The following is a 25,024-nucleotide window of genomic DNA, read 5'->3' on the forward strand; positions in this document are numbered from 1 at the left end:
TTAAGGTTAAGGAACAATTATTAAAAAAGTGCTATCTTTTCTGGATGTATTATTTCTGACTGTGAAGTAATTTTCCTAAGCTGCCATTGGACATGACAGCATTTTCCCTTTGACTTTGACACTGTGCAAGATAAAGTATTGGGAGCACCAAGGTCCAAATATTCTGCTTTTGTATTGGTAGGAGCTGTCTCGTTCATCATGTGCTTACACCTAGAGCTCTCTGTAATCCCTGTCCATAAGTCAGCATGGGGCAGGTTTCTTCTGCCCGCCACAAAGTAAACTGAGTATATGATTTAAGATCAGAGTCAAAAACAAAAGCTGAAGACTTGAAAAAACAAAGGTTCATAAAGAAATACTGTAATACTTCTGACATGTCAATAAGGAAATGCATACAAATATAAATCCAAGAAGAAGAAGACAAAGTATTTTTCAGAAACCTGTTTATATAACAAAGTGGTTATTATTTAGTATGATGATACATTACATGTTCTATGGAAGGACAGTGTGCATAACCATTGTATTTATTCATGTTCTTAAGGATACAAATAAGCTTAAACTTTTACAAATATAAATGTTTCTTAAGACAATAAAACATAATGACACCGACGAGGGTAGGCAGGGATATGGCAGCTTACACATCACGGTCGGACAGGGTTTGCCAACAGCTATGAGCGGTGTTTATTCCTTCAGCCGCAATTGGTCTTCCACAAATCAATAGCAAGCACTCACAAAGTAGGGAAGAACTGGATATGTGGCAGCTGGAAGTGTTTACCAAAAGAAAGACTTTGCAAATAGTTTGCTCTGTTAGTGGCAATGTCGTATCCAAACAACTCTTCCTCTGCCTGAGCAGAATCTCTTGTGAGGTAAAGTGCACAGTCTCTGAGTCCGAGTGAGATCCGAAACTTTTCTTTTAAATAAACCACCAACTGACACCAAAATGGCACCTTTTACAGATGGTCAATAATTCATACCCCTGCCTCCTCATTCCTATAATCACCATGAGCACAAGTCAACAGGTTCAGGTTTGTTAGTCACAAGCTAAAATACCATGGGATGATCGGCACAAACACATATAGGCCTGTTTTTCACACTAAGATGATGGAACAATACAGGTTCTTTTGACCTGAAACACTCCTGCTATTTTCTATATTCACACATAACTCTGATTATCCTAAAAGATGGAATGAGGGGGGGGAAAGGATTCAATCACTTACAGGGATGTTGAGGAATGTTGTCATTGTAGAAGTTTCTATTATAAATGAACCATTCTTCTTTCTTTAGAAACACAACTGGCATGTTTTCCGCCGATGCTCTCCATCCATTTTATGTATTGAACAGCATCAAACCTGCACTTGTAATGTTGCATCACACTGTTGTAGAGAAGATGGATGATCTGAAACTTCTACAACTGCTAACACCGTAGCTCCTAGCTCATCACGCTCTACAATGGAAATTCATTTTTACAAAAGTCCAAATAAATTACATCTAACTAAATATTTTTGAGTGTTTCAGATGAGAAATACCACATGACTATCACATCAAAATCTCCTAGTTGAATGACAGTTCATAATTGGATACATTTTCATCAAATAATTGTTAAAATAAAATACAACTTTTTAAGTCTGTACAATCTTTTTCATACTTTGACAAAAAAAGATACCTGTACTCCCTTTGATATAGAAAATAAAATTAAAACAGAAATGTTCCGTCATTGTATGGGGAGAACTCTGTTTTTCCAAAAACTAAAAAGAAATTGGCACATGTGAAAATAATCTGATTTGATTTAATAATCAAGAAAAAAGTGTCAGTCAAATTGACAACCATGAACTACTGGTTGTTTTGGCGTGTGCAGTATTCAATCAGAGGGTTGAAAAACACCAAACGTCACAGCAGACATTGGTGTAGGTGGGGATCTGATATTCAATACTTTACATAAACCGTGGTAGTGTTAGAACAGAGGGTAAATTGAGATTAAAAAAGGAAATCATCTCCTTCCCCGCTGTATACAACACACCTTTAAACCCTTATCCTCGCAGCATCCCTTATGCGGAAACCTCATTTTCTATACTTTCTCCGAGCGACTGCGTTCACCTTAGGAGAATTATTGTCTTCTTAAATATGCAGTCTTCTCAGAGCATTGTGGATGCACCTTGAGCCGAGTTGATGTGTAAAATTGCATTTTTAGAAGCATGCGGGCCGGGAGAGGAGGCATCATGAAACAGACACATCACAAACAGCAGCTGCAGATTAGTTTAAATGAAAAATCTCCATCTCTTCAGCCCAGGAGTCAAGCACACTGGATCCTATTTTGTCTGGTTTCCTGTCCGATTACTGAGCTGGCATGGCGCTCACACAAACACACAAAGCTTGAAGCAAAGCTCTGGTATTACTGAAGTAACTTGTGTTATGGTAAAAAGGGTCACTTATGCTATTAGTGTTAGGGAATTGAAGGGCCGTTGGAGACTGACTTGCTAAGACAAGCATCATCTTGTCTTCTGTGCCCCTTAGTCGATATTCTGCTCGTGCCCACTCTCCATGTGGATTCAGTGGTTGTTTTTTAGTAGCATCTGCTTACAGTTTAGGGCAGTGAGGGGACAGGGTGGCCCTAGGCATGAATATATGAATAAATAGTTCACGTGAAGGAACGGTGTGACATTGGGTCCTTACGGAGAAACAAAACTTACAGCAGAGTTTCAACTGATCTGCACATTAACACCAAGAATCAGGTGTGTGTGTGTCCATGCTGAAACCTTTGTTTTACTTTATCAATACAATATTTCATGTTTTTTTAAGAACATTTTGCATTTCTTAAACATTATACATTTACCCTTTAAGCTGCGTATCCCTGTTTATGTTAATTACACCTTCATAGCGGTAAAAACATGTTGAAAACAATGTGTACATATGACCCTAAGTTTACATTTGTTTTCCTACATAGCTTCTTTTTATTGATCTATTTATTTTTGGGAAAACGGGTAAATAATTAAATCTGGGAATTCTAAATAGAGCACTTTGTTCCCATTTGTCCTATTGAGAGAGACCTCCTATAAACAAAAATATACACAGATTAAAATAGAATCACATTTAAAACGTTGTTATACCTTTGTACAATCAACCCCCCCCCCCACTGAAACCTGTGTGACAGCAGGAAAGGTCAAAGGGTCGGGTTTGCCCCTCTCGGCAGTTATATGCATTTAGAAATGTGTCAGTCTCTCACGTGAACAGCAAAAGCGACCTTGGAACAGAGATCAGCCCCCGAAGGCATCGGTCAGATATTACACAACTAAAAATAAAATGCGTCCTGTCAAAACGGAGATTACAGTTTCGATATCTCCATGAGTCACATGCTGTGAAATATTGGCGCAGACAGGAAACGCTTCCCTTGGCTTTGTGGGATTTTTTTTTTGTACATTTGCTAGTGACAGAAATACGACAAAATACAAAGAAACATATTCCTCCTCTGTGAAGAGTTCAGAGAACTGTTGAAGAAAACATCAGCAGGATAATGGCTGTTGAATCTCCGTCTTGCATTTAAAGGACCGCCGGCACTGAGTGTGCTGTTTGTCGTATGCTTGTCAGGACCATAAATGCACACTATGGTTCAGTCCTCCTTGCCTCTTTTCTATGTGAACTGAAGCATTTAAATACAAATAAAAATCAACTAGCATGAATCAAAATGTAATTCCAAGCAAAAAGCACCTTCTTTAAACCGCAGCAGCCCTAATCTAAATAGGACACACATATTGAGAGTGATGAGAAAGTGTTGAATAAATATGTAAGGCATCAGAGGAAGAGCATGATAATTAAAAGTGTTTGTGATGTATGGTAGACGCTTCAGTTCTGTGTGGATTCTGCAGTTTCATTCTTGTTGTTTGTTGATGTGTGAGTGATATGTGTTTGAGCGCTACAGTGAGGGGCGGTCTGTCCCTCCTTCAGATGTCTTCCAAGTCTCCACCTCGCAGGCCTCTTTGGCACTTATCTAGCGTCTTGTGGTAGGCGTGGGCGATCATCGAGCTGGGTGGTTTGCGTTGTGGCGTGAGCGAGACCTTTCCAGGACTGCGCGCCGGTTGTCTGTTCGGAAAAGAGAACAAAGAAACAACAAAGAATCAGAAACAGAGTGAGACTGAGAAAGAACAAGAAAGTGTTGTTACATTGATCCATACTGGCGCGCGGGAGCTCAACGTAATGAAAGACTGTATAGAGAAACTAAGGGAGGCAGAGAAAGGAGAGATAAAACAACATGAGGCAAATCCAGGGTGATTGAGGGCAGAGCAGCAGGGGAGCACGGAGAAACAGAAGAAGCTGCTGGAGTTGAGGTGCTTGTGTCTGGTGCCATAGTAACTCCATTCAACTCCTGATGCAGGCTTCCACTCAAGAGCCTCTCAGCTCCTCAGAAGAAGCCTCTGCACAGGAGAAAAAGTAAATGCAAACATGCACGCACAAACACGGCCAAACAAAGGGGAACACACAAGTAAAAAGACTACACGTACTGTACGAAAGGGGCAGGGAAGGAACAAGGACGGCAAGACTTGTTTGTGCTATTCAGAAATATTCTTTGTGAGATGGAACATTGGCTAAACCTTACATTTGGTAGTTGAATAACAACTGCAATGCAGATACATTGAAGTAATAAAATAAAAGTTGCTGCAGGTGATTTGTGGCAGTGCATGTTCCACTGTTTGTGGTCAAAAAGCACTCTGGGTTTTCTCAGTTGCCAGTTCTGTGACAGAGTCATACAAACACAACCTCCCATGCTATTCAGCCATGTCTGCCCAGAAATGCCCATGGCATCCGCCGGGCAGCCAGGTGGCAGGTGGGGTTGGACAGAACCAGGAAGCAGAGCCATGGACTGCAGGCGCACCACACAGGACTCCCTGGTGTTTCCACACACGGCGCCACCACGATGCCCATTACTCAGTGCCAGCTGCAGGGTGCCAGGCGTCCCGGGCTGGGCGTTATTTAATAGCACTCGCTCCATCCATCATGTCAGGTAATGAGCTGAGAGTGACTTTGATGGCTAGGAACATGTACACAAACATACAGTACAGGCACACAGAGAAACACACACACACTCACACACCACCATCACAGTGGAGAACAGAAAGCCCTCCTTCAGATTGGATACAAAGCACCATGCAGATGGTGCACAGGAGGAGAGAGAGAGGAAGAGGGAGGGAAGGAACAGAGAGAGCGAAAGGAAGACATAATGAGATGTTCCCACAAAACAAACTGATGAAAGGTTTATATTCTCTGCTCCTTTGAGTTTAATGCACATTAATATACAGTTGTCGATCGTTAAAGCTAACATGCTCTGGCAGCGTTTGCAACACCATCATCACTACTTACTGTATGCTATACTTCTGTATCCACAGGTTGTTTTTGTAAACAGGACTTATACAAGCTGCTTTCAAAACAGGCATTTATACTACGCACAAAGGAATGAGGACAACAGTGAAAAGGAAAAAAGTAGAGCATGCACTATCCATCCCTGCCAATCATTTGCAAGCCCAATTGCTGTAACCTCATATCTGGCCAATCACTTGCCTTTAACCCTCTGTCTATCGGAGGAGCACAGAAAAACAGAGCTGGCAGAAAACAGACTCTAATGCGGGATCATCTTGCGCTACATCTATTACTGTAAACATGGCGGACAAGCGGAAAGGATCAACGAGAGGACTAAATAAAAGACTATAAATGAATTGGGAGACAAATAAAAACAAGATAAAAACTGGAACAATACACTAAAATATATATACAAATGACTGTGGAGATTTTTCTACATAAATACACATAATACATTAACCCAACCTTTCATATCCTTTATTCAAATGTAAGCTATGTTCATTTTTTATCAAGATATGTCATTACAGTCAACTCTAACTAGGCTACATGTTTGCCTTTAGCTCTCTACAAGACAGCAGCATACTTCTAGTTAACCTTGATGTGGATCCAAAGTAGACATATATTGTGACATTTGACAAGCTCACACACTTGTTGTTGTTAGCTTTTTGATTTGAAGAGGCAGCCATTTTTGTGCTGTGCAAACTGAAAACAATAGATACCATTAGTGCGACCACTTGTTGAAACCCTGCCGAAATAAGTATAGCATGCTGCTTTTTGTGGAATAACAAATGAAAAGAGCCCTTTTTGGGGGTTGCCTAAATACATGGGAAAGCTTTTGTCAAAGACTTCACAGAACGGGAGAAAAACTTCCAGCAAAATGCATCTCCTATCAGACGATCCTTGAGCGGCGAGCTATTGGCTTCTCATAAAGACTTCTATTCCTATCTTCAGGTGCATAAAAGCCCATATTTTCCCAACCCACAACAATTGAACAAACAGCATGCCATTTCTACTGGGAGAGAAACATTACTACTAGCTTCTACTGAATTGAACGCTTCAAGCACACCGACAAAGAGGGAAACAAAGTGAGACTGGGGGATAGGGGGAGCGATCCACACAAAAGACTAACTCTACGGTTATTTGGAGCACTGATTGCAACTCTTTCTACTTGCATCGGTTTTGATGGCTTCTTTACCTGCTTCTCCCAGCGGCAACATCTTTCCGAGTTACAGTAGGCGCCACACAGAGGAGCACAAGAACAGCAGAAGAAATTGACAAAAGAAGATCAGGTATTCGATGTTTCAGCAGGGAAATGTTGGCGAACTAGAACTTAATTAAATGCTGGCACCGTTTCTCAAAATGTTACTAAATGCACCGAGGATTTCCATGAGGGTGGGCAGATGGAGGGGGAAGTCACTGACACACACTATCGCTTTCTCTTTCTCTCTCACACACAGAGAAGGAAATACAGTGTTGCTTAAATGTTCAAGGGGTGCACAGAAAAACAGCTCAATGCACTGATTTGAGGAAGTCACACACATACACACCCTTCTAACACACACGAGCATATCCTTCATGTATATCATGATGATCTGTGCCACCAGGGAGACGCTCTGAATAAGACAAGAGTAATAGCAGGAGGAGAGGAAGCCAAGATTACTAAACAGCTGAGCAGAGGCCTTAAGCCGGCGTAGTCAACTCCAACCTTCTCCTGACTGTTTGCGGGGCCTCCAGTGAGATGTCATTTCATGTTATAATAAAGCCACAGTTTCCCCAGTGGATTCCCCAAAAGAGATTAAATATCATAATGTCATCTTTGGCTAATTACGCGGAATTACATCATGATGAGGCTCTATGATCCGCTAAAGAAGGAAAAGCTGCCAGTCATCTATCAAAGCCTGTCAGCGTGGGATACTTTGAAGAATTGCCTTTCGTTGGGCAGTCTAAACAGGAAGACTTTCGGAGGGATTATGCTATGTTAGTTAAATATCGTCTTGGTAGCGACAGACCCTGGGCCAACATCTAAACACGGTACTCACATTCATCAGGGCCACAATAACAAGGTCAGGCTCACATAATCACCCCTCATGTGTGTAAATAGCTGCAGAAGGAGAGCAGGATGCATCATAGGGCATGACTGGAGCTGCATCTATTTTAGAATATCGGTGCATATCATGCAATCGCTGTCTTTTGTGCTAAACAAGTGAACAACGGCACGATTTTCTCCGACATGTCATTGCCTTTGTCTAATTCTCTCTCCGAGTCGCTCTGCACTTTATATTTTGATGAGATAAAACATAATAAAAGTGATTACATCTCTGCTCACTGTGCATCAACATGTTGTGTTTGCTCCTGTGTCGAAGGAAAGAGCGTCTGCAGCAACAGCCGCAACCTTCTATCACCTCTTTTCATCTCGTGCACCTCCCTTCCCCCTTCCCCCTTCCCCCTTCCCCTCTTCCAGCCTGCAAGCTACAGAGTAATGGAACTCCCTACACAGAAACAAGATATGGTTTAAAAATGGGATGCAGAGGGAGAGAAGCTATTTCTTTCTACTGAAAGTTATTGGCTGGGTATCGCAAAACTACAGTCTTGGCAAACACAGCCTCTCGTTCAGCGGTAAGAGTAATCACCCCGAAGGAGCAGGGGAGGCGAAATAGTGCAACTGAAGAAAAGGTGAGTTCAGATGCGGAGAGCTGGGGGAGAAATTAGGCGGGAAGGACTATGGGGGTGGAGAATAAAGAGTGTCATTGACCCTTTTCTATCTGATGCTACAAGTCACTCATTGATTTCTAACAAGCAGCTGAAATGTATACAAACCAAGGCATGGTGGAAGATTAAAGGATTAAAAGCCAAACATGCTTTCTCTTGGATACTGCACTATGGAGGTTAGGCTTGTTGTTTATTTTGGTGGTGGGGGAGGGTTAGCCTTGAATTACAGAAACATCTAGGTTCTTAAAAAAACAAAGGTTGACTAGCTTCTTATTATGATTATGAACACAATATGATTCTGTGTTTGAGTTTCTCTAAGTTACCAAAAAACAAACAAGCAAAGGCCAATGGACTACAGCTGAGCCCTTCTCACGGCGGACAAGGGTTCGAACCCAACCCACAGACCCTTTCTTCATGATTTCACCTTTAAGATAATTTGTGTCTCTAGTGTTGCACAAAAATGACAAAAACACTACTTTTCCTACTTTGTCTCACAAAAAGGATGAACACAGAGCTTTTCTGTATTTAAGCTGATGTGTTCAAATTTGGGGAGAGCTGACTTGTAATCCTATGTTTTATCTAATTTACCATATTGATATATCCAGTTTCACACATCCTGCCTCAGCAACATTTGCACCCATTGATTTCCTATATGTCCTAGAATGACTTTCACAAATTCCCTTGGTAATAAACATGGTACTTTCAAAGACGACTGTTGGCTCAAAGATATATTTAGCTAGCGAAACCTTTCTTTGAACACAAGGATGCATCTGTGTTGTCAAACACAACGTGCCTGCATTGTATTACAATCTGTGGAGGTTTATGGAGAAAATGTTCTCTTCGACTTCCCTCCCAAGTTGAACTTTACACTACATGAAGTGTTTTTTTTTAGTATCACCTAAAGTAGGAAGGTGTAGAAATGTCATGGGATCTGAGACCGCGGGGGCTGAAATCCGGTGCTTGATGTGTTTTGGTGTGCTTTCTCAGCATGCCGTTGCAGGCAGAGGCCATCAGAATAGCACGACAGAGGGAATGCCTAAGACAGGCCTGGATAAACATGCTGAGGCAAGATACAGAAATTCTCCCACTCACTCCCTTGTGTGCCAGACTGTCTTGTATTTACTCATTTTCAATTTTCTTCTCTTGCCCTCCTTTACTTTTCTCTTTGTAATCCCCCTTATTACTGACATAACCTCCAATGTTTACAAAAAAACGACTACTTGTGAGTTCTAGACGCCCAGGAATCACATAAAGCAATCTAAACAATTACAACAAATTTTAACTTGAAATGGACACTAAATCTCGTAGTATTCAGATTAGGCATGCTTGTATACAAATTCACGTTCCTGCTTGACAGTTTGTATACGGCATTTGGAGAAAGTGAGTTTAACTGACAGTCTGTTGAGATAAGTGGTAATGAGGAGAGGTTCTCAGAGAGCAGGGTGGTCATAACACACGCAATGGCTTTTGACAGCGCAAGGATGTGGTTCATCTTTTCATGCTTCTATCACCACTCTATCTAAGACGCTACTGTGATGTGCATGCTTTGCAATACCGGTGACCCAGATAGTGAATATAGCCATTATTCCCCCTAACAGCCTCTCTATCCCTCCATTCCATTTAAGTCCCAGATTCTCTTCTCAAAAGCTGAGCAGTACACCGCCACTCAAAAAGTGGCAAAAAGTGCTTTTCCCCGCTTATTGCAACTAGCCCCATCTGTCCTTTTAGTGCTTTTATTGTCAGACATACAGTACGGTGCATACATAGAGCCTATTTCTCTGTACTGCTTGCGAAAAACATATCATCTCACTACCCCTTAATAACCCCGCTTAAAAAAGTTTGGTTGGAGAGCAATGTTTTCCTAACAGCTCGATACAAAATAAGTTTTAGGAGAGCAGGAAATCACTGCATGTTCATGTGCAAATGCGAGGAAAGAGTAGTAGTTTACCTTCTCAGTAGGTAAGCTTTGACAGGTCTGAACCAGGGACAACACAGCAGGAGAGTAGAAAAGAGATTTGCGTGTTTTTGTGCAGGTAAACACCTGTGTGTACATGCACTTTAAGCTCTGCGTGAATCTATGTGTGTGGTAATTTCAAGAAAATCTATCATATTCTTTGAAGCTCGGCTCACATTTGTTAGGTTTTTGATTGAAAACAACAAGCCTGATAGACTTGACGGGCCCTCAGGTTCAGAAATCTTCCTGAAAATATCACGGAACAATGCCTCTTTGCATTCGGGGATGCAGCGGAGGCACACACAATGAACAGTTATATGAAAACTCTTCGATCGATCAGTGCCTGAGGCAAAACTCACATTCATGATTGTCCTCTCAGCAGTCAAGTTTCAGAAGGCAGACTTAAAGCTAAGTATAACCATGGAAGAAAACAAATATTCCCAAGAGTAAAATCCTTAAAACTGCTAAACACTGCCTGATGTTAGAGTTTTCTTTTCACTTTGACATTATCTCCTTACTTTTGTGGTTTTAGGATGTGCTGCACATTATGTGCTTTACAGAGAGCAGGAGCACTAATACTGCATTTAATCAACCGTAAGGCAGCAATTAGTTGTTATTTAAAAAATCAATTAAACCATTTTTTTTGTTATTAATAATTAAATTGTGTTTGTTATAACTGTACAACTGTCTTGTGTTGTTCTATCAGAAATGAAAAAAACCCGTAAAAAAATATTTTACAATATAAGCATCAACATTTCACATTTGATAATCGGAAATAATACTTCCAATATGACGAACTACTAATTGCAGATTATGTCTCTAATAAATAATTATATATGCAATTCTAATTAAAGCCTTTATTTGCTCCTGTCCACTCTTTGCATGGAGTGTTTCGGCAGTTTGAGAATGTGTACACTAGACTGAAGCTTTGATTTGGGGCTTCACCAGCAGCCTGAGACTTTGAACACAAGGCATGCAGGAGCCATGGAGAGCACAGATGGGGCTGAAGCCGAGGCCTGCGCTTCACAGGCCCGAGCCAGGAGAGAAAGTAATCCATCAGGCCGTGGCACTCTGGTGCCTGGGGGGGCCAGTCACTGACCCTATAAGACTGATTGGGCCTCTGTGGGGGGCCAGACCCCCTGACTACACGGACATCAGCGTCTGGCTCGCTCCACTGAGGCTTGATCTGAACTGGACCGAGCCAAAGCGCTGACCTGCTTCTGTTTGGATTATGTTGAGGGAGCGATCTAGATCACAGATAGTGTTCTGCAAAACATGTGAAAATACAGCCTACATTTTTATATTTTACATCTTAACTCAAATAAATTCCAAGTTAAAATGTCATGTGTCAAAATAGGTCAACCTACTGCCATTAATAATTTCTAACATCTATCCATATATTTAGCCTCATGTCACCCCTGAAACTGATATACCTCTGTTACTATAATTACATTGAGCTGTAGTTAATACAGTGTAAAACTTCAGATTAAGTGATAGGAATCTAATTATTCTACATCAACGGTCCTCTGAGCTGACGAGGTCAGATCCAGCATCAGGCAGACGGGCGGCTGGAACCTGAAGCAGCCAAGGCAAGCCGCATGATTGACAGGTGAACGAGTAAACAGAGAGATAGTTAGACAAATGGAAGCGAAGATATAGTTTGACAGACAGATGGGAGCGTAAATGGATGGTTTGGCAGCATGATAAGGTAAATAGGCTGATGGATCACAAAACAAATGTGGGAGGAGGAAGGAAGAAAATAAAAGAGAAGAAAATAAAAGAATGCCCGCCTGAAGAGAACAGAAGATAGAAAGCCAGATAGTCTGATGAACACAGATGGGTTGTGTTGATACACGGGGAGGTGGGGCAAGATCGATCGATTGTTTTATTCTATTTGCCTGGCAAACTGGAGATTTGATGTCGCTGGTATCGAGGCAATCTGCTTCTGACGACACCAGGCATGACTGTTACAGATGGCGAGATAGCGACACATCTCAATCTTTGGCTAGCTGTCTTAGCGCAGTCTATCTTCACTGTATGCTAGCACCACTTTTGGTGTCAGCACTTCTGACTGATATCAAAATGGGGTTTTGTGAAATGGATCTTTTCCTATCAGTCTAAATTACAGTTTGTGAATCACTCGGTGATGTATGGATGCAGAGAGGTGTTCACCTCTTGCATTGGCAAGGAGCTGTAGCTTAAAGGAGTCGGCTCCAGGTGTTTCAAAATGGAGAAGGGCTAGAATTCTTTGCTTCTACTCAGATTTGAGAAAAACAAAATGGATTCCCTGACAAACGGACGCCTCATTACTGCTGCTTGCGTTTATCATGTCAAAATGGAAGACAAGGGTATGTGAAGTTTAGAGGCAAGGGCTCTCCTAGTTAGAAAGGTGGCTTTTCTCTGTGGCTGCTTGAGGGACATGGGGGTGCTTCAACAGCCTTGATGAGTGTTGCAGGGCTTATAATAGACAGGAAAGGCCCAGAAAGCATGCCCTTTAGAGGTGCAGCATCTCTCACTGTCTGACAGCTTACAGGGCCTAGGCTGCACAATGACACCTTCACAGTGCGCTCAAGATGACATACAAACACAAACACACACACACACACACACACACACACACACACACACACACACACACACACACACACACACACACACACACACACACACACACACACACACACACACACACACACACACACACACACACACACACACACACACACACACACACACAGGTGCATAATGCTCAGACACACTCGCAAAAAAACAAATACATTTGGCAGCACAAGTGCACAATTACACACACTTTCTAAGTCTAAGTGCACACGGTCACGCACACACCAATCTAAATGCGATGTGTAGATAATACCTGACAAGTGGAATCTCAGCATCATGCTGGCAGTATTAAAACGTATAAAAACATCTAGCGTTCACACCAAGAAGGGGTTTATGGAAACAAACATCTGTTTTTGCCATGTAACGAAAGCAGTACAACTTCCTCACTGTAAACAAAAATCTAGCTGAAGCCCAATCCCTAGGAAAAGTCCTGGATTTCTGTCAAACCTCATTGTAGGTAAAGAAGATAAGTAACCTGAGGTGGCTGTTTGACGAAGAGTGTGCAGAACATGTGTCAATCAAAGTCCACGAGGAAGGGGAGCACTGTCCATCACTCTTTTTAAAAGTATTCTTCCTCTTACCATTGTACTGTATGGAAGTGTTGAAATGTAAATTGATGAAAATCAAGAAATTAACTATCAGCAGTTTAAATAAAATCCACTTAGTTTGTTGAGCCAACATTTGACTGTTTCAGCTTCACAAATCAGATTTGCTTGCTCTGTTTCATATACATTTAAATCATTTAAAATTAATGATCTGGACTGTCTCAGATTCTCACTCTGAAAAAATTAGCAATTATTAAATGTCAGTTTGAGCTATTAGAACCTTAAAACATTGTAATATGTTCTGGCATTTTACAGACTAAATAACTAAATAATATGGCAATGTGTCTATTCACTTTACAGTAGGTGTTTATGACATACTTTTCAAATAACTAAATGAGAGTGCACATGAAGAAGTATTAATACACACTCCTACAGCAGTGCAGCCGTGAGTTGCTGTTGTGCATCATATCACATTAATAAATGACTATTTCTGAAAATGCTTCTCGTGCACATGCTGTACTGTAACACACACTGATCTTTATCCATTTACATCTGACTGACTGAGATCAGTGAGAAATGCAGTGTCTGCAGTTTACTACAATTTTTTGTCATTGCTCAGTTCATTTGTCCAGTTGCAGGACTTCGTAGAATAATCTGCAACTGGTTAGACAGCTGCTACAAGTTTTCCCACAACAATACAAGCCGCCATCCAATCTCAGGATTCTCTGAGACCTCTCACCACTGATGCCTTACCCAAGTTAATAAAACATGGTGTTGTGTGTTATTTATTTATTAATTCACTTTTTGATGTGTCCCAGCGTGCAGTGAGAGTGGTGGTGGAGATCATAAGGCTGTGCAAGCGAGCAGCCCTGCTCTCTCCTCCATGCCATCACCATCAGACCCATTTGGCCATGTGAAGATGCTCCCTTCTGTTCACATGGGGGGGAGCGCTGGGTGGGTGTTCTTCCAGAAAGATTTTTCACTTTCTCTTTTAAAATAAATCATTTATACAGAGAGTTGCTCCCTCATGTACACAAAACACCACAACCCTTCCTGTGATGCGCTACACTTTGCTACCTTCATGTTTCTGCTTGTGCATTGCCCTTGTGACTGTCAACGCTGGTTTCTGTGTACAAGGCGTAAAGTAGAAGTGGTAGACGCAGAACACAGCAATTTAATGTTTCTTCTTGTTATTTTACAATATATTAATTTCAATATTTTTCATTAAATTCCCCATCATTTAATGAAACCGTGTCAGTTTTTTTGTTTAGTTTTTTAATATATATATAAATATCTTTTTTTTTTGTAAATTAATTTCTTTTTTAGACTTAACAAAAGCTTTAAGAGAAACATAGCCATTTATCACCTTTTTTCTGGGTTGTGGATGTGTCAGTGCTTTGACTGATAACCTGACTTCATGTGGCAGAGTAAACTCTAATTAATCCATCTTCCTTAACAACATCTGACAGTCACTGTCTATCAGAGCTCAGCGCTGTCCACAGCTCAATTGGAGGTTGTGTGCTTCTGCATTTATGTGAGATTTTTGAATATACATTATGTACTCATATGCATGTGTGTTTGTGCATGTGTGTCGAAGGGAGGTTATGTTTCTTTTTAACTGTCTGCAGGTTGACTACACACCCACAGACCAGACATCTCTCAGGCGACAATGGATTCTGTGTGAATGAAAAATGTATCTGTCCCCTTCACTTATTCATCAAGGAGGAAGATTTTTCTGCAGGGATGCCCTCAAGAGATGTGGCGCTCACATGCCAGGCGGCCTGCCGCCACTTTACCCACAAGGTTTTCAATAAAACAAGCAAACAACACAATTCCAACACCTATAAATAAGTGATTGTTCCTGAATAAAGTGCTGTACACAGAGCCCCTCACTGAGGCCACTCATCACACTTTAATGGGCCCTGTACCGGCCAAAGTTATTCCTCTCCTCTCTCCCTCTCTCCTTCTCTATCTTTGCACAGAGAGAGGGAACAAAGTTAATGGAGGTAGCTGCAATAGGAGACGCTGAGTCGCATTCAGATCACCATCATGCCATCACCTGGCTCAACACTGGTTAAGATACAGCACTATCTCTTTCATGATTTATGAGGCTATCAACATGCTCTTTCTTCCCCGTCTCCCTCTTTCTTTCCCTTTCTCCCTCATCTCGTTCAAACACAAATACACAAACACTTACACGCAAACACACAAACTCCTTTACTTCCCAGTTATTTTCTCTCTTGGAGACAGGTTGTTCACAGCAGTTTGAACATTCAGAGCGTTGGCTTGCCAGATGCTTGGGCGTCTGTCAACGTGGTGCTATTGTTAGCTCGTTTTTGATAAGATTTACATGGCAGAAAAGCCATCAAATAAGATATACTACTGAGAATATGAGAAGGGATCACACCTAATCCGCACACCTGCGTCTTGGCAGTGTTAAGTCTCTTCTCTATCAAGACCAACACACGCGCATGCAGATACATGCAACCGCCCACTCACTCCCACACAATCTGCAAACTTAGAGCATAAATCTGAGAGTTACACAGCAGCTTGAGTCTGATTTAGTCGTGGGTTTTCCTTGGGCTCAAATGCTCACACATACTTGTTCAAAAACGAACACACATACATTATACGATCTTCGCTCATGCACACACTCGAGCATCAGCGTATCGTATGGTTTCCTTTTCGCAGCAGGAGCTTTCCTTTTAGGATTTTACCTGCATTTAAGCCGGACAAACCTTCCATTTGTAATTATATTAATTGTTTTTGTTAACATTTGCAAAATTATGTTTTAAAGCAAGTGGTTTTATTAGGTCTATTGAGCTTAATATTTCTGAAGGTGAAATTGAAATGCAGACAGATTCACCGCATTAGTTTCTTGGGGCCTTTAACTTTCCGGTACTATTTGGCTACAAAAGCCCATTATACTTTTGTCTGCCTGATGTGTTTTCGTGCACACACACACACTCACAGTGCACATCAAACCTGTGCTGATTAGAAAAGAACTAGGTCACTTGTGCCCCGGCTGGTGGCACTTTCTGCTCTGGCCCTATAAGCCCCTCGGTTACCCAGAATCCCTTGGCATCCATGTCAGAGCCAGGGCCTGCGGCAACACACCTGTGTCCACGCTTCTTCACTGGGATCAATTAGCATTAAAGTTTCAGAGCTGCTCTCCCGCAGTGTGGACATAGTGTACACTGGAGGGGTACAGCCTGAGAACATCCACAGAAAGAGACTGACAGAAACGTGAAGAGAGAGATATATTTGTAGACACACTCCACAGCGGTCAGAACACAGACACACACAAAGAGTCTTCTGCGGTTAACCCTATGCTATATTTCTGTGTCCAGTTCAAAACATCTGGGTGTTTTTGTAACGACACAGGAATGTTTTCAGATTAGATATTCTGCTGTACCTGTATTATATGCCGCCTGCATTTACTGTTCACCCTTCCTCCCGCGTTCCACTAAATTAATCTCTTCGTGACTTTCTTAATAATTTGTTCCCACATTTAAACAAGCCGATTCAACTTAGACTACATAGTGTACTCCTGAAGACTTTCTGAAATGTGAGTAGGGAAAGCATGCTATCCAAATCACGTTCCTTAAATGAACTCTGAGCACTGATGTGGGGAAAGTGTCACTTTATTGTGTGTATCTCTACTTTCCAGTCATTGTTATTATGAAGTTTGATTGGATTTTCGTACTATCTATATAAAAAAAATAACAACATAACTTTCATCTGTTCTTAAATGTGCTCTTTGTGGAGAAAGTGTGACAGAACTATCTGCTCAGGAAACTTACTCCATTACACTGTATCTAAACACAGGAAACAGTTGTTTACCACTCTATTAATGTTCTGAATGAGGTGTACAGAAACATTTAAATGTCAAAGCCATTTCATCAATGTGAGAGAATGTCTTTTGACTGACTAAATACCAACTTTTGTTTTACATTGTCAACATCTTTTCTGGCATATTTTCAAGTCTTAATTTCACAACTGGTAATCCGTTTGAACTAACATTATATGTCTTCTATATGAAATTCCTATCCACCCACAGGTTATTGTTGTTTTCCACCCAAACTCTTCCACAGCTCCCTAGGTGGCTCAGTTTCTATCTTCCCATTTACACGAAGTGTCACATAGCTAGCCACCAGCAAACAGATAGTGAACAAGTAGGCGGTAACATTTGATTTGAAAACCCTCTACAATCCTAGAGTTTTCTCCCTGAGGGGATTTCCCATTACTGTGTGTCAGTTTACACAAAGCATATATGGTTTGTCTGTTTGTCCCTGCCCATGTGTGTGTGTGTGTGTGTGTGTGTGTGTGTGTGTGTGTGTGTGTGTGTGTGTGTGTGTGTGTGTGTGTGTGTGTGTGTGTGTGTGTGTGTGTGTGTGTGTGTGTGTGTGTGTGTGTGTGTGTCTACCATCGAGGAAAAAGAGCACTGAGGCCAGCTGTACCTGTGCTGCCTCGTGGTTGTCTCTTGACAGTGCCCTTCACATCACAGCATGGGCCTGGTCGTTGGATCTGACAGAAGTGACCTCCATGCCACATCACCCTCACAAGACACACAAACACATGCCTAGACAAAAACAGACGCGCACCAAAACCAGACAGACAGATCTACACACACACACACACACACACACACACACACACACACAGGAACACACCTGATATCTCGCTGGCATATATGAAGACACAACCTCATTTGAGACGAATCGCACACAAAACCATCTACCTAGATATGCATAGAATGCCATATATTTTAACACATTCAAACCGTGTACGACCACAAACTGCAAATCTCAAAACCCCCTCTGGGCTCCTTAATGTCAGACAGTTATCAATAGAGATTCCAGAAGAGCGGCTGCTAAACAGCATGGGTAAACAAAGAAGGGATACAAAAAAAAATCCTGAATCAAAGGCAGAGTGGGACCCTGTTATTTTTCCTGAACAGGAAATAATTTGCTGGCAATTTGTGACTCATCGAAGCGTTTTGTGTGGGAGTGCTTGTGACACATACTGTAGTGATGGGGAGGTGGGTTGAAGGCAGTTGAGTTTGGTGGTAAACTTGACTTAAATATTTAAAATGTCAAGTCGTTTGCTTTTTACAATGCTGCTATTTCCAGAGAATTGTTGGCTAATCAAAATTGGTGTTCCGTGTGTCAAACAGAAAGCAGTAATTGATGGGATTCAGTGCAGGCACAATTCAGTGTGATTGATGGAGAGTGGAGGAAGCACTGCGACTTGCATTTTTTTCCCTCTGTAAATAATAAACAATTGTGATGTTGTGTGGAAATCAGTCAAATATAATTATTTTCCTTCGGCATCTCTTTCCTGAACTTGTCAATCAGTACTGTACTAACATAGACACCTCTTTCAACTGATTAGCCTTATCTAAATCCCCACAAACACAATGTCATTACAAGTAAATCCATTTCCTCAACGCTCTTTCCGACAGAGACATATTTTACTGGCCTCCCCTAGGGCTAATTGAAATAAAGTTAGGTGACCTTTGGGGTGCCTAGAGGCGCATGCTTGTTCTACTAGCCCCTTTCTATATTTCATGCTAGAACCTCATAAATCAGCCTGTTGAACTGGGCCGCAATGATGGTCCCGACCTTTCTCATGACATTTCCAAATGGCTACATCCTCTACCTAGGTTCATGGCACCATGAAAGGCACCCAACCATGGTATATGAAGATGAGAATGAGCCCACTACACTATGCGCAGGGGAGCAAACAAACCAGTGGCATTGGGAAATGGCACAGGGAACTGGCATTGGTTGTCAAAAATGCTCATCTGTTTGTCAGTTTATCACTGAAAATGCAATGCACTCATTTACATACCGTGAGTTTATGAAGAATGCTTCTGACTTTGAAAAAAATGAGTCAAACCAATTTCCAATATACACCTGCAAGCTGTGAAGAGAAGCTTTAGATTTTCTAAGGACCCCGTCTAAATTACTGTTGGAGGAAAGAAAAAAAGCTTTTATCTTTGAGGCCAGGTTGGTTTAGATGTCTTTCACTTCAGCATCCTCTGAACAAGATCCTTATTGTATGCAAATCTACTGGCAACAGCATGAAGTAGCTTTCCATTCTGTTTCTGTGCATGTACTATGTATAGTCGGCTGAAGAAATCCTGTATGTGTGTGTGTGTGTGTGTGTGTGTGTGTGTGGGTGTGTGGGTGTGTTTGTGTGTACTGCAGGGAGAGAAGGAAAGGTCCACTTGTGACAAGCCTGGTGGGAATAGAAACATCTGGTGGGCCGGCTGCTCCTCTGGTTAACATGCTCCTCCTCAGTGGCCCCCAACGACACACCCAGGTACCACATGCACAATACATATGGACACAACCAAAGTCAGATGCATGTACATGTGCAACACACACACACACACACACACGCGTACGCACACACAGTCTCTATTCCTGGCTGTTGTTGTCATATCCTTCAAATGCAAATCCACATTAAAGTACATTAATCTCACGGCAATAACGGTCCATCTTGTCAAAAGACTCAACGCCATTATCACACTGGAGAGAGGTATGAACAGAGGGCCTATCATTCCTGTAATGATGCTAAGGAACAACTCTGTCCAATTTGCACCAGATGCTCTTCAGAGCCGCATTAAGCCTGCATTATTGCCGGAGGAAAATGTCATGTTATTGGCAAGGTGAACCCTCTCCACTCCAACCCCTCTTCTTGATGTCGCTTTGCATGGATTGGCGCTGGCTCACTCCCATATCCACCCTGTAATCGACTAAATACAGAGCCATTACTTATTTTATCTTTCACACTATGTCACTTAAGCACACAAACACATGTACTTAAAGTCATCACTCATAACTCTGCTAAGCTTGAGTGAAATGTCATCCTGGCGGCAGTGGATAAAACACTGCATCAATTTACACAGCCTTTACCTCCGTATCAAGTAATGCTATAGGCGGGGGTCACATTATCACAGAGTATATGGTGGTGTAACAGACGACATGTAGAGTGGATCGCTATAGCTTCATGAAAGGTTGAGTTACTTGATAGAAGTGGCAGCAGTCCAACTAGAATGATTGCTCACTGCCTCCAGGCCTGGCATTTGGTGCCCTAGGCGAGATTTTGGACTAATAACTCCGGCCTCCCTTCACTCCCTTCCTCCCCACTCTCTCCCTCCCTCACACATGTCCATGTCTGTGAGGACCAAAGTTAATTCATATATTCAGATCTTCCATATACAATACCACTAATCTAATATTGCTCTTTAACTAACATCGTCTATAGAAATAACCCACATTCACTTGGAAGGAGTTAAAACTAAGCAAACATGTTCCCCACCCTTGCCATCATAATAAGGATATTTGGTCCTCACAGTGATAGTCAGAGTACATGGCCACAAAAGCACATACCTAATCTCCAGCTTTTCTGCAGCCTGCAGCCAGGTCTCAATGGAGACCTAGTGGGAGGAGGGTGTTTGTGTGGAGGAAGCAGACTACACGTCCTGATGACCCGGCCAGCCTCAGGAACACTCAGCTGATCTCCTGCCAGGGCCTCAGCACACTTCCTTCACCAATATATATAATGGCCGTGCTAATGATGGCAAAGCAGGCAGCACCTAACAGAGCAGTAATTTAGACACTGCTAACACTATCACCAGTGCAGTCATTTCATGGCGATGATATGCTCCTGATATCAGCCACTACAGCACCCAGCGATTTATTTGTGGCAACATGACAAAAGTACATAATTAGATAAAGAGCATGTGAACACACACATACTGTACTTTCAGATTGAAAAAAGAAACCTTGGAATCTGAACAGAAAATACCACTCTAGACTTATTGTGAGTGTTTACTTTCTCAGCTCTGTTCTCACGGCTGAGAAAGGGAGGGTATTGATTTTTCTTTTCAGAAAAATAATACTGAAGAAAAAAGAAACATAAATAAAAGCAAGACAACTAGAGAATGTTATGGAGAAGAGGAGGAAGGGTGGAAGGCATGAAATAAGAGACATTTCCCAACATGAAACGGCTTTTTTTATGTTATTGGGAAACAGTAATGAACAGTACTAAATCTTAAACAATGGGCTATTTTTACTCCCAGCGCTCATATGAGCAAGCATGTGTGAAGCAATGAACATGTTGGATATGCATCGATTACTCTAATATTGAACAACACAAGAAGCATCAAAGTAGGGAGAGTGTGGCCTCCTGTAGCTGACCATCACAAACACCCTGCACCCAAATTGATAAATCTCAATCTCATGGTTTCCCTGTGGTGATCTATCGTCCATCAATCATTTCCACCTGGCAATAGAAGTTTGTTTGTGTGCAATTTTGTGTAAAGCTGCATTTGAGCAAATAAAATAGAGTTTGGTTGACTCACGGGAAGACATACAGTGATTAATGCCTATTACAAGGCATAGAGTCTAAAGTCCAAGCAGCATTGCAGTGCCTTACTTGACTTCTAACTTTTTTAACTTTAGAAGTTTGGTCACAATAAGGACCTCTGAGGCATCCTGAAACAGGTAAAATGTCATAATGTGTTGTAAAAGTCATCGCATCAATATGTCTATTACGTTCTTAAATGAAGACATCTCTTCGTGCTTTATCGCTTATTTAACCGCATAATGTTTAATTAAATCAAGCTAGCTCTTTTCAAGCAAATACATGAACATCTTTACTGATTAAAAATATAACCATGGATGCATCTGAGTGAGCAACTTAGACACATGTCGAGGTAAACCAAAGTTGTCCAGGAAGCTGCAGCTAATTTGATTGGGATACATTTTGACATAAAATCAACTTGTAATGAAGAGTCGTGTGGTGGGAGAAATTAGCCATTACCCTGCAGAGCTGGCATCAAATGTTTATAAATGACAATGATGTTAGCGCTGACTGTGAAGGAAGTGCAGAGCTTGGGGAACATTCTGACGTTTAGGCTGTCAGAGACTAGGGCACAGACTTTGTTTCATCGAGGGAGATAGAGGGAAAGAAAATAAAGAGTGGGAAAGGGAGAGAGAGTGTGACAAAGGAGGAAAAGGAGCACAAGGGGGCATGCAGTAGATTGCAGTTATGATGTGCATGAGAGAGGGAGACAGTGAACGACAGGGCGAGAGAGTTTAAAAGGCACGGCGTCTGTTGGCTGGCAGGATGGACGGAGGGAGAGAGGGAAGTGTGCGACAGCAGAGCGTGACAAGTGCGGCAGAACAAACCGGTGGTGACTCACGGGCTCCTTCATTCACTACTGTGATCAGATCCAGCAGGACAGCCCACCATATGGGATGGCACAACTTATTCATCCAATCACTTGGATGACATACAAGACCAGAGGAGAGGGGATGGTGTGTGTCTGTGTGTGTGTGTGCTGGGGAGAAGGTGCCTGGAGGTTTTTGAAATATGACAGTAAACGAAAGGGGAAGTGAGGAGAACACGGCTACAACAACCAGAGTAATTAATCTACTAAAAGCTCCACATTTCTTAACAAATAGAAAAGAGGCATATCTGTCATGACATATGTGTCATCCAGATGACACATTGAAAGTAGTCCAAGACATTAAAACAAATTATTAAATAAAGACTTCTGAGAATATAAACGTAGTGATAAGCACGTCTTTTCTGGGCCTCCGTTAAATGCAGATTAAAGCTAAGCTCTGAGAGGTGAAGGGCCTGGCGAATTGAGCCCCAACACACCAAGCCCAGGAATAGAAACAGACATAATCTAACCAAAGCCAGATATTTTTGTGAAGAAAAGAATGTTTCAACCCGGTTGGCAAGAGGCGTCTTAAACCCTTTTATAAGGTACCTAAACTACACAGTGCTTCACTGAAAGCAGAACACATTTGCTTAACTTCACAACATGCAGGGGCCCTCCGATAAAAGTGTCTGTCCTACGCTGTGGCTGGCAGAGATATTGTTATCCACTTTGTTCCTCTGCCACCTTGCCAGCTTACTCAATTTTTGCAAGACAGATAGCGATCGTCGTGGGGTAATTTAGGAATTAGACTCGAGGTGTATTGTAATCGCATACTTCAGGGGTAGCACCACAGTCATTTCAGATATCTGAGGCAAAGACTGTCTAAGATCTTCCTTTTGTCTGTTATATAAAACAAGGGTTCTTAGAAATCCTCAGACCAACACCCAAATTAGGGATTTGTAATTTCATGGTTGCAACAAGCATTATACATAGTACATTCTGCCTGTACTGATCCGGTAAAATATGTGAACAGTTTGATTGGAAGCATTTTCCAAACTGAGAACGTGGCACAATGTGAATTCTGAGAGACTAACCATTTAAGCCCTTAAGAAACGGTTTCACCAACAGCATTTGAAATGTAATGGTGATATGGTCTCACATAGGATTCAATTTGACTTTGTCCTTTTTAATAACCTCTGTGATGTAGCACACATATTAAACTGTAACTGAAACACTGCAGTACACACTTAAGCTTTCAGTAAACAGATAATTAGCAGTTATTCATAATAAAACCTTCCAAAAGGAGGACATTATGAAAATAAATGAGAATTCAGTGGGAATGTCAGAGGGTAGTATTAGCTAAGGTAAAGAAACACATTACAAATCCCACGAGGTTAGTTGCAGTGTTATCACATTGTCAGTGAGTCTTATTCACAGCCGATCCCTCTGCCTTCCTGTTCCCTCTGCCCTCTGCCACAGGCTCTCTTCTATTCTTAGATCCTCCACTCCAAATGATCTACTTTTCACTTTTTTTGTCCCTATATTGCAGGCAATTCAGGAGCAATTCAGTTTGTCAGGTACAACAATGCACTTGAAAGAGGGTATTTGAATTGAACAGTGAATGTAATGTCATGTTGTATCTTGTCGTTGTTGTTCAGCTGTCTAAAGGAATTAAATGACTTCTAGACAGCTCAAACATGCATCTTCCATATAGGGTGTGACCCTACATTCAGTACACATATAGCATTTACATGTTATGTCAAATTCATTTAAGATTTAAGCAGTAGCAGCTGTCAGTTACTAAAAACAACAGCCACAATGTCCTTATTACAGCTGCTGCATGATAACCTGATACTAAAAGGAAAGTGAGGGACATTACTTGTCAGAGCTCCATCTCAAGTCTAACGAGACATTAACAGTTCCTATATCTGACCGCTGCCTGGAGGCTCCCTCTCTCCACATTGTGCCTGTTGCCCTATCTGGGGCAGCAATATTTGATGAGGTTTGACAGTAGTAAAAGACTGTCCGCATCAAAAAAGAAAAAAAAACGTTCACATTCTGACTCCAGATAATAGATGTTGCCATTCTAAGCCAATAATAGTGTCTATAATGAAATCAGTGGAGCAGAAAAGAGGCGCTCTTTCATTTCCTTATGCAGGGCCGTGCGTTTTGTACATCCCATTATTCATCAGGTCCTGGCTGCTGATAACTGTCCCATTTGCATCTGAATCAAGAACGCCTTATAATAACCATCCCCCCCAAAAGCACCACCCCCATGCAAATGAAGTGACCTAAAAAGAGCAGGTACTGTATTTAGTTATTTGTGAGAAACTGTGACCTACTCTTGAAGTTGTGTTAAAGCCAGAAGCATGCACTCGGTCTGTGGCCATGAATCCTGGCAACATCGCTATGACAGTATTAGGATACTTGCATTTATAATTGCTGTTGCTGACCCTCTTGAAAACAAAATGTGCATCTCAAGGGGTAATTCCTAATGAAGAATTGAAAACTTTTTTCACTGAGGGCTACATACAGAAAAATATTCGAAGGGCCGGGCCGCTCACTAGAGGTGAGGTATACTGCCTCATAAGTTAAGTTAAACGTTATCAAAATCAATCAAAAGTAGGTAAATTATGCTTGATACTTGAATCTGCTTTAAGAAAAATAAAC

At 41.6% G+C, this 25,024-nt stretch overlaps 1 protein-coding gene across 1 annotated transcript in view; it reads right to left on the reverse strand.

Annotated features, from left to right (window-relative positions):
* Window positions 1-423: 423 nt before the first annotated feature.
* Window positions 424-25,024, reverse strand: part of diaph2 (diaphanous-related formin 2) — a 341,446-nt gene continuing 316,845 nt past the window's right edge. The window contains 1 exon segment of the mRNA XM_034137301.1: window positions 424-4,071. Coding sequence (XP_033993192.1) covers window positions 4,007-4,071 — 65 coding nt within the window. The 3' untranslated portion in view covers window positions 424-4,006.

The sequence above is a fragment of the Trematomus bernacchii genome, unplaced genomic scaffold, assembly GCF_902827165.1.
Source record: "Trematomus bernacchii unplaced genomic scaffold, fTreBer1.1, whole genome shotgun sequence".
NCBI lineage: Eukaryota > Metazoa > Chordata > Actinopteri > Perciformes > Nototheniidae > Trematomus > Trematomus bernacchii.